At 44.9% G+C, this 10,373-nt stretch overlaps 2 protein-coding genes across 2 annotated transcripts; both read right to left on the bottom strand.

The window, feature by feature from the left end:
• Window positions 1-202: 202 nt before the first annotated feature.
• LOC123122524 (protein ACCELERATED CELL DEATH 6) lies at window positions 203-5,543 on the bottom strand. The gene is made up of 3 exons (XM_044542725.1): window positions 3,005-5,543; window positions 1,123-1,736; window positions 203-1,017 (listed from the first exon to the last, which is right to left on the bottom strand). The coding sequence occupies exons 1-3, from the start codon at window positions 3,996-3,998 to the stop codon at window positions 301-303; spliced, it is 2,325 nt and encodes a 774-aa protein (XP_044398660.1). The 5' UTR covers window positions 3,999-5,543; the 3' UTR covers window positions 203-300.
• Window positions 5,544-5,864: 321 nt separating this feature from the next.
• Window positions 5,865-9,700, bottom strand: LOC123122525 (adoMet-dependent rRNA methyltransferase spb1). Its single transcript, XM_044542726.1, has 10 exons — window positions 8,888-9,700; window positions 8,747-8,794; window positions 8,492-8,653; window positions 8,379-8,420; window positions 7,457-7,518; window positions 7,141-7,324; window positions 6,964-7,053; window positions 6,610-6,725; window positions 6,362-6,494; window positions 5,865-6,191 (listed from the first exon to the last, which is right to left on the bottom strand). Exons 1-10 carry the CDS (start codon window positions 9,416-9,418, stop codon window positions 6,036-6,038), a joined length of 1,524 nt encoding a protein of 507 aa, XP_044398661.1. The 5' UTR covers window positions 9,419-9,700; the 3' UTR covers window positions 5,865-6,035.
• Between the last annotated feature and the right edge of the window lie 673 nt (window positions 9,701-10,373).

The following is a 10,373-nucleotide window of genomic DNA, read 5'->3' as shown; positions in this document are numbered from 1 at the left end:
GTGGCATCGTTCAGCATTAACTTGTCCAGTTGTGCGACTTATGCATATGCTTCAGAAGCAGATGAAACAAATCTTCATGAGGTTTCTGGACAGTGCATAGAGCTATACTTTTATTTGAAAATAATATGACAAGCCAGGCTCAATAAGTCTTAAACAAAGAAAAATGACAAGCCAGGTTCTGAAGCTTTAGGGCAGACGCATATCATAAGAAATAATGTCTTATATGAAATACTTCCGTAACACCAGTTCCGGACAAGAACATGCTTACAAACCCTCCTTATCAAAGGAAATAAAATGGATTTAGCGGTGACGGTGGATTCTTGCCAACGCAGCCCAACCAAAGGTAACTATGAAGGGCCAAAGTGTAGTGACCACTAAGAGCGCGTACATCCTTAGTAATTGTACCATTCCTTTGAATAGACCCTTTCTAATACATAGCGGTCGTGCAAGAATAACCAACTTGAAAATACTATCCACATTTGTACCAAGCCATATGGTCGGAGTAATAACACAGACCGCAACGGCAGTATTACGAGCAACCGGGGCTAGCACCATATACACACCCAGTGCAAATGCAATAGACATGCATACGAATGAACTCGAGAAGGAAAGCACGGATAAGACTGTGTAGACTTCGCGGGTGACCAAGTTAACAAAGGGACTTGCAGAAAACGTGTAGCCAAGGGTAGCTAGAGAAGAGCATATGAAAGCTAATGTGGTGGACATAATGAACGCGTCAAAAAGATAACTCCCGGCATATATTGGTGTGCCTTCATTTGTATGATCATCAGCTCTATAACCTCCAGGGATGGCCAAAGTTGCACTGAACGCAACAGTTGCTATTAGGACTGAAGCAACAACACAGGTTTGTGCTGCATCTTTCAGCCTCCGTGATGCTTGGTCCTCCTCCTCTGGGTTTGATGGCCGACGGAATGGTTCCTCAGCCTTATCCCAGCGAATGACACCATAGTTTGCCCCAACTGACTTCAAGGCGTGGCATATTTTATGCTCAGAGTTCTGAAATAAAAACAAGAAGGATTATATGAGTACCCAATGAAGCAATGTGTCATATATCATTTTTTTTATTCAAGGGGCGAACTAGAAAGTAAAACAGAGTATTACCTCTATAAAATTCAATCCGTATGAAAGCTTACTAATAATGGATAAATCCAACGGAGTTTCCCCCTTGTAATTTGTTATATTCAGATTCACCTCTGGATTCCCAAATAGAGCGCAGAACATCCTAAAGTTCCGAGATTGGATAGCTAAGTGCAGTGCAGTGTTTCCATCATTGTCTTGCATATTCAGAATCCAAGCTAAAGATGGAGTTTCACATACGTAGAAGAGTATGCCCAGTATTTCTTTCTCAACAGCGACCTGAAGGAATGTTCTTCCTTCAGCGTCACGCAATCCAACACAATGCGGATACTTGTCACGGAAAAACAGTATGGCCTCTTTGGCACCTACAGAGGCAGCCAAATGTATGGGGAATGATCCATTCTTGTCTGCTTGATACAATGCTGCGGGGTTTGCTTTGAATACTATCTCGAGCACCGATGTAGATCTCCGGGGAATCCATACAAAATGACACCAAGGGGGTCTGCCAAGGAGCTCAAGTGTCAGATACGAGCCAGTCCGTAAAATCAGCGATGAAGCAAAGTGAAGTGGCGTTCTCCCATCTTTGTCCACTTGGGTAGTAAGGCTTTTGTTCCAATGCACTAGGAACTCCATCATCACTGTCAAGAATATGCATTTTGTGTTAGTGAATCGAACTGACTAATTGAGACTTTATTTAAGAGTGAATTCCACTTCTTACCCTGTAGTTGTACATTTGTGACACATATTACCCCATTTAGTGCAACTTTTATCAAAATATCACATTTTGAAGACTTTTGCCACGGTTTTACCCTGGTTTTGGATTTTTCTTATTTATGTTAGATAGGGTCTGCATGTTGCGTCAATGATTCGTAAAAGAATGTGTAAAGATCGAAGGGCGTCATTGACAATCATGTCCAGACTTCTTTTGTCCATCTGTTCCATTCCTCCCCATCGTCCAGATATTTTTGAACCCCAGGCGTCACCTCACACCTTCCATAATGGACATGCATCAGAAAACGAGGGTCCAAAGCTTCTAAATGGGGTATTTTAAACCAATTGCCACTCAACGGGTAATTAGTGTCACAAATGCATATCTAGGGAGTAAAATGTGGAATTCAGTCTTTATTTAATCACGTTCCTACATTAAAACGGCAACATGATGACTAATGACATGACCAACATATATGCATGTGTGATTATGAGGTTTAATGGTGCACGTTGGTTGATTTGCTTGTCATGTACTCCCTCTGTTTCTTTTTAGTTTGCATATAAGATTTGGTCAAAGTCAAACTTCGTAAAGTTTGACTAGCTTTGTAGGAAAAGACATGAACATTCACACTATGAAATCAATATTATTAGATGCATGATGAAATTAGTTTTCATAACATATAACTTTAGTATTGTAGGTGTTGATACATTTTTTTAGTAAAACATTACTCTTACCAAATCTTAGATGTAGACTAAAAAGAAGCGGAGGGAGTAACTGTGTTTAGAGCAAGAAAAAAGAGTCCACCAGAATTTAATGGCTCATCATACTCTAGAGCTGAGTTCAAATCTAAGTCATTGAAATTATGATACCAGTTGGGGTTTACGAAATCAACAGATAGATGTTTTGCTTTTTCATGAGAATTTGCATTAATTTTTTTATGTATTATGCTTTGAGCATATAATAGACAGTACCGGACAACAGAAATTAAGAGGGAGCTAAATGAATCTTTCAGAGAAATTTAGGGTATTATGTCAACTTTGGCCTACAAGTGATCAGTATGAGATTTAGGGTATAATTTATAGTTTGTTAGTAAAAATTTATGTTAAAGTTATGCTTCAGATTCGAGGGGATGCTATATGTTATAGAAGGAGGGAGTAGACAAGGAAGTATTAAAATATAGATGCATTTAGTGAGTACCTGAGTCTCTGTGTGGAAGAACACCAACATGCAAGGCATTTTGTCCATTTGCTCCGGAATAGGAGAGATTGCCACCACTCTTATCGTACAGAATCAATGCAATTGTACTCTTCCCCAGCAAGATGGCTAGATACAAGGGTGAAACGCCATCTGCAGGATAATTAGCTAACTCTGGATCAGCACCCATCAGCAGTTTGACTATATTCTTTTCTTCCTGTGCGCCGGCAGCATCATCCTTATTCCTTTCTTCTGCGGCGGTGTGAGTAGTAGCATCAATCAATGCCCTTCTCTCTTTCCGACCCAGAAATCGACCATCTTCAAATCGGACAGCCTCGTGGAGGGCTGTCTCGTGACGCTTATTTTCCATTCTCAGGAGCCTGAGCTTCATGTCAGCACCCGAACGTGCAGCTAGATTCATGAGATGAGAAACCATTTTGGAGTTCCCAGCTCGGGCAGCACAATGCAAGGGTGTGTCACCCCTGTGATTCTTGGCAAACAGGAGGCCCCTGCCCCTTTCGTAGATGATGCCGGCGTACTCCAGGAAATGTTTGCCATTTTCCTGATTCTGCGCGACCACATGTAGTGCAGTATCACCATCAGGAGTGACGCCCTTGAGGAGTGCTCCAACTGCAAGTGAAGCAGCAGGCTGATCATCGACGCCCCCTTCTACATCACCAACAATTGACACTGCAGTTCTTCCTTGGGCACTGCTGCCTCCCTCTACCAACTCGAGAAATTCTTGAGAAATAATCATCAGTGGTGGACGTTTTGCGTCTTCCCTCTCTAAAAGGACATTCAACGCCATCAAGGAGCCCTCACGCGCCGATAACAGAAGCAAGGGGTTGATGATACCAGCTGGGGATTGGTCCTCTTCGGAAGGCTTCTTACTCGTCGCCGTCGCATCAACCATCAACATGGCATCCTCCTTGTTCAGCCCAACCTTCAACTTGTTGACATCGCCACCGTCGGTGGCCGCCATCAGCTTGGCGTCCATGGCCGCTGTGTGGTTTTAGAAGTTGGTTGGAGTGTATGAGGTTGGTTGTGCTCCCAACTCGTGTCTTGGCGCACTCTTAAAACAACTGCAAAGTCTTCTCTCTTTTCTGTTTAACCAAGTCGCGTCTTAATTGGTTGCTCTTTCGCTCACAAGTCTAATCTTAATTGTTTCTCATTTCATGGTGGAGATTCCTCCGGGGCACATGGCTGCCCATGTGCTCCAAACCTACTCCTGTATTAATCAATATTCAGTGTCCTTGAGATGTGCAAGGTCACATGAACACCGGCTCTATAGCTGCTCTTGTATTCTTCCATCTTCACGAGGATTGGTGCATATAGTCTATGGTGGACTAGGCCACCTATCTCTACACAATAATATTGGGCCTTTTTTCACCGAGCCTACATCTTTGACTTGTCATTTTTACCTCCTCTCTTCTTTGATTTGTTGATCATAGCTTGGATTTCTATTGGCTTATTTGACAGGACCTTGACAATTTTACCGCGTACTCCCTCCGTCCGAAAAAGCTTGTCCCTCAAATGGATGTATCTAGCACTAACTTGGTGCTAAATACATCCATTCGAGAGACAAGTTTTTTCGGATGAAGGGAGTAGATGCCATGCCAGATAAGGCAGAGTAAAATTACAAGTTCTCACAGCACGACGTATACTCAACTTTTTCTTTTTGCGACGACTAGTTGTGGTTATAATATTCCTTACTGCTCATCTAAAAAAACGAATGCCGGCGGCTAGGAATGCGCAAATGATTGTGACTTGCCTCCATAGAAAGCATCCATCCACCTACCGGCAAAAATATGCTTTCCGCATCAAACGAAAACTTGCAAGTGGATGGCCAACTTGAAATATATATGCAGCTAATACTGTATGACAACTCTTTGCACAATGCAAGAGAAGTGACCCAAGGGATGCGACAATAGCTGCTTCCCATGCCTAATAAAACTTTGCCGTGGATGCTGATGTGGAATGACGATTTTCTAACCAGTAAATCACCAAGAGCCATAGAACTATTGTTCTACGGTTTGTGCTTCAACAAAATCAGCAAGAGTGGTTGTGGCGGCCGGCCATTATGTTGTCAAATCATGGCTAGATTAGATGGGATTGATCCGTTCCAACTTAATTTTATTGACAATTTGAGTAGTACATGCCTATAGACGGGAGCTGTATTAGCACATAGCGATTGATGCTAACATGTTGTTGATTGATATGTATTACATTCCCCCAGAAGCACGTAATGATCCTCTCTGGCCATTCTGGCCATTCGCATAAGACTTTGAATGATTTCGTAGGAAAGTAGTGGCTGAGCCCCAGCTCGGTGCACCCCGGCTACATCCACGCAAGAAAACATACTAAAATATTTCGAAAAGGCACTCTCATGATTTCTTTACGGAATGGGTCCAACTTAACTCTTCCAAAAGCAAAAGTGATTCATGCTTTTTTTTATGAATGGGTCAGCTCTGGCCATTCGCATAAGAATTTGAAAACACACCCTCTACGTCTCAAGATGTCGCGGAGCTAGTGAAGCACGAGGTTAACTTACTTGATGAAGCTGTCAGGAGATAACTATAACAAGTCTATAGTGAACAGCAGGTGGGCGGATTCGATCTCTTCCTCTTTTTTCTGCTCCTTGTTCCCTGCTTCTTCGAAGACTGTAATGGCACCTTATTTTCCCCTTCTTAATGCAAAGGCAGAGCACCTGCCATGTTTGTCAAAAACAAAACAGAGGAAAGGAAACATGAGGCTTCCGTGTCCACAAGCTAATCCTACCAATATGAGGGAGAGATGATGGTACCGGGGGTGGTATGGTTAGATGATGCAGCTAAGATGCATGCAACGAGAAAAAAGAGAGCAATCACCGATAACTTTCTGTTACTTTATTCATTCAATAGTCAGGTCTAGACACCCTCAAACTGATCTACCATCCTTAAGACATACAAACTCTTATCTTTAGATATTAAACCCGAGCCGTTGCGCACCTAGGGGAGGCCCACCGCCTATAAAACACTGCCCCCGTAAAAACAGATTATGGGAACACATCCTGACTGAACCACATATTTCGAAGCTGCTCTTTTGTTAACTGCTCTGTACCTAGAGACGGTGAAAGGGGATTGGCCTCCTGATCGTAATTTTCATCAGAAACCTTCATCCCTATCACACCATCATCTGATTCTTCAACACCCTGTCAAGTGGTAGCATAATATGAGCATCTATTATAGCCAAACTTTCAATAATTTTATAATTCTACAGGACAAAAGAACAACACAAATTCAGTCCTCTAGAAGCTGTGAATAATGACAAGTTTCAGACACAAGAGGTAACATTCATGTGAATTAGGCTCAGACACATTACCTCGTAAAAATGTGCATCAGTATTGAGATCAATACACTTGGCACGTTTAGTTTCTTGTTTCACTCCTCCGCCTCTTGTAGTCATAATGCGCGCATAAGCTTCATCGATCAACTCCTCAAGTTGAGCTTCATACCTGGTTTGAAGGATAGGAATTACCTATCAATGGGATTTAAAATGAATTTTGAAACTGGTAAGAATTCATGACCATTTATGATATTATTTGTTAGTGTGGGTGTCTGAAATTTCACCTCTGCAGTTCTTCATCAGAATCTATCACCTCATCAGAGTCCTCATGAGTTTGAGTTTCTCCATTCCTACTGTCTCCATCTTCTCCTGACTCAACAGCTTGAGGTTCTTTTCCACCCTATAATAAAGCACACATAAAAGCCATATATTTATATCATTGAGTTCACAAGAACAAGCTAAAAAGGCCAATCATACGATGAACAGGAAACCATAACAGAAGCAAAATTACTCCTACAAGTGTCTTTTACTACTGATGATGAAATTTAATGACCACAAAAAATATCTGGGAGCAGGAAGCATTTTTCTGAGGTGCAAAGCAAACGCAGGTAGATATGACTACGGAGACATCAGCATACATTGGTATCACTAACAAAAAACAAGTCAGGGTCGCCGTAACAATATTCTGTAGCATCAGTTTGCATTCTTATTGCCTTGTGTGCTTTCTCCTGGAATGAAGAGACATAATAGCACACAATTCAGATTAATGCGCCACATGCAGCAAATATAGCATCTATATTTTGTAATGGAAATACCTTTGTCTGATGCCTTGATTGACGCTTATTCTCTCTCCTTTCCTTTGTACTAATGACACTCATAAGTTCCTCCATTTCCGGTAAAAGTTGGTCATCATTTTTGCCCTTCGTGCCCATCGTGGTACCGTCAGCGGTTGCTATAACTTGTGAACATGAAAGTGCAGTCCTTATGCGCATGCGCCATCTAACACAATTGGACATCAGTTTCATATGAGGTTGGCAGGACCAACCTCTAAACATGCCTAACTAATATAGACATGTTTGGTTAATCACAATCTACAAATTACGAGATAAAAAAAGAGTAGGAGAAAGATACTTTAGGATATATTTTAAGCGATTTTTATCCATCAGAAGTAAATCCCCACAAATCCATATTATCTGGAACACACAAAGAGTATAAGCAGCCATGGTTAGAGCTATAAGATAGTAGAGAAGCTAGGCAAGCAATGCGTTACTTCACTACCTAGCTCCTCAGTCCTCTGTAGTAAGCTCATGACTCTTGATAGGCAGAGATGCTGGATCATCAAATGAAATGGCCATAAAAGAACCAAGAAACTCAAGTGGTGTCTGGGCGTTAGACCATATAAAATCTGATGCTAGACCAATCATCCACCATTTCCTACATAAATCACATAGGAATATAGGATGGAAAATTAGGTCAGTGTTTCTCCCACCAAACTGGACAATAATGAAAACCTTGGAAGGATAGATCCTACAGACAATGCAAAAAACCAAGTCAGGATTACAAAGGAGGATCATCCCGGCCTAACCTCAAGTTCTGTGAAGTTGCTATTTTCTTTTAGAAAAGCTTTTATAACCCCCGGCATCTGCATCCTATGCATATAGCCAATCTCGTTTTACTACTTACAAAAATATAGAATCAAGTGTGAAGTTACGGCTCAAATTCTAAATTCTTAACTGCTTATTTAACTTCATAAAAAGAGTTAGCAAAAATGGTCATCAAACTAATGTTCAATTACTTTCTAGTAATCATGGTTTTGAAAGTGGTACGGCGAGTAATGGTGGCCCACTTACCGCATACACAACACGAACACAACCATTAGCAAATGAAATCACAGCACACATTCGAACCTAGTATAACACTTAGCATTGGTGTATCCGTAGCATTTTGCGGTGATGCACAGATGCCTTGACAACACCAATAATCACATAGAACCTGGATGAGCTACCAAGATAGGGAAACTCCAGTGACGATGTAATTAAGAAGGAATACCTACCGGCCCCCAGGCCGTCTCTTCCGCTGCAGATCGACCAAGAAACTGCAACATTAAGGGGATGCTAACACATAAAAAAGAAGGTTACTGGGACAATCAAATTTTCAATGTAATACCTTGCTCTTCTCTGCATCCACACTCAACAAGTGCAAGTGCTTCAAATCAAGAAGTTCTGGCTGAATCTTGGCAGGGGCTTTATATTTCAGACAGACGAGGTAAATTTCAGCAGGTCTGCGCCGACTTGCTGAAGGTCTAGTGAACTCAACTCTTTCAAATAGCTGCAAGTGGGTACATTTGATTCGATGAATTAGTGAAACTGTATGCAATGACTATTGACTACTAAATGGAAACAAACTGTGATCAAAGCACACCTGCTTGAGACATAACATTACAGCCTTGTAATCTTGACACCTGAAGAACTGCCAAAGAGAAAAATAACTGATTTGAGATGTGCACTTCACACCAACGTCAATTTGCAATGCCTGATTTCGATCATATATATTCATATATACCTTGGTGATGAAGACGCCGCCAGGGGCAAGGAACATGGTGGCCTGCCGTATGGTGTTAATGACAAGGGCTGACTGCGTAGTTGGGGCCTCCTCCTGTGCCACCGATGTGCCGGTGCCAGCGCACACCGAGCGGTTTCTTCTCTTCTTCCTCCGTACATCGCCGTCGTGGAAGACGACGTCAAACGCCGCGACGCCCCTGGAGTCCATGAGCCTGCGCACCTTGGAGCTGCACTTGGGAGCGGTCATGTCCTCCTTGAGGAGACGCGCCCCGCGGATGGGGCGGACGGGCGCGAGGTCGACGCCGACGACGAGGCCGCCGACGGTGGCGCGGCTGACGGCGAGCTGGGTCCAGCCCCCCGGCGCGGCCCCGAGGTCGAGCACGGTGCGCGCCGACGGGAGGAACCGGAAGCGCTCGTCGAGCTGGAGCACCTTGCAGGCCGCGCGGCTCCGGTATCCTCGCTCCTTTGCCAGGTGGTAGTGCTTGTCCTTCGCCCGCTGCTTCTTTCCCTTCGGTTCATCCGTGGGAGGCATGGCTGCCTCTCGCGGCCACCGCCGCCGTGCGTTCGAGCTAGGGCTTTTGGGTGCGACACGTTCATGGAAGGCGCGAGGTTGTGTTCCTTTTCTCTACTCATGATTAATTTTCGTCCCGCCTCCTTGTTTATTTTCATCCTTCCTCCCACCACAGGTAGACACGTCAAACAAAAACACTCCCAGCGATCCCGTCAAACCTCCCGTCGCACCAGAGAAAAACGGCCAAAAAAAGACCTACAAAAAAATAACGAAAAAAAAAATCCCCGACTCGCACGCACGAGCGAGAGTGCCCTCGAGCGAGGCCTCCAGATCCCTCCCGCCCCCCATCTCCTCCCCCGATCCCGGCGTCACCCGCCCCCACCTTCTCCCTCACTCCTGGCGCCGCCCCGTCCCCACCTTCTCCCTCGCTCCCGGTGCCGCCAGACCCCCAACTTCCCTGGATCACGGCTCCCGGCGCCGCCCGCCCCCCATCTCCTCCCCCGATCCCGGCGTCACCCCGCCCCCACCTTCTCCCTCACTCCCGGCGCCGCCCCGTGATCTGTTGCATCACTGTGGGACGAGTCATGGCAATGGTGACGGCGGCTGGCATGGTGTGGGGCTAGCTGGTGGGGGCGGCAGCGCACAAAGGACGTTTCAATCCCTATCGCCATCGCTCGTCCCCTTCTCTAGCCGCAGCCGCCGCCGTCGCCTGCCACCGCCGCACGCCCGCACCCGACACCTTTCCTTCTCGCTTTCCCCACCTCTCCCCCCCCCCCTACCGGCACTCCCCCGCTCCGGCTCCGACCCTCCACATGATTCCGTCCATGCTGCCGCCCCATGGGATCTGACGACGGCGACCCTTGGGGATCAGTACTGGCCGCGAGAAGATGCTTGAGGTCGGATCCTTCTCCACAACCGCCCCGAGGGATGTGAGCCTCCACGCGCCCCTGCTCTGGTGACGACGTGGCCATTCTTC

This window comes from Triticum aestivum, chromosome 5D (assembly GCF_018294505.1).
Source record: "Triticum aestivum cultivar Chinese Spring chromosome 5D, IWGSC CS RefSeq v2.1, whole genome shotgun sequence".
NCBI classification, from domain to species: Eukaryota; Viridiplantae; Streptophyta; class Magnoliopsida; order Poales; family Poaceae; genus Triticum; species Triticum aestivum.
The sequence above is the reverse complement of the archived record's forward strand: the minus strand, read 5'-3'. Positions and strand labels throughout refer to the sequence as shown.

What these genes read in the sequence shown, in the direction of transcription:
- LOC123122524 (XM_044542725.1), bottom strand. Translation starts at nt 3,998, where the DNA reads ATGGACGCCAAGCTGATGGCGGCCACCGACGGTGGCGATGTCAACAAG. An exon ending in TCTTCCACACAGAGACTCAG is followed by an intron (nt 1,737 to 3,004) that starts GTACTCACTAAA and finishes TATTCTTGACAG; the next exon opens with TGATGATGGAGTTCCTAGTG. An exon ending in ACGGATTGAATTTTATAGAG is followed by an intron (nt 1,018 to 1,122) that starts GTAATACTCTGT and finishes TTTTTATTTCAG; the next exon opens with AACTCTGAGCATAAAATATG.
- LOC123122525 (XM_044542726.1), bottom strand. Translation starts at nt 9,418, where the DNA reads ATGCCTCCCACGGATGAACCGAAGGGAAAGAAGCAGCGGGCGAAGGAC. An exon ending in AAGAGACGGCCTGGGGGCCG is followed by an intron (nt 7,519 to 8,378) that starts GTAGGTATTCCT and finishes TGTGTGTTCCAG; the next exon opens with ATAATATGGATTTGTGGGGA. An exon ending in TCTGATGAAGAACTGCAGAG is followed by an intron (nt 6,495 to 6,609) that starts GTGAAATTTCAG and finishes CCTTCAAACCAG; the next exon opens with GTATGAAGCTCAACTTGAGG.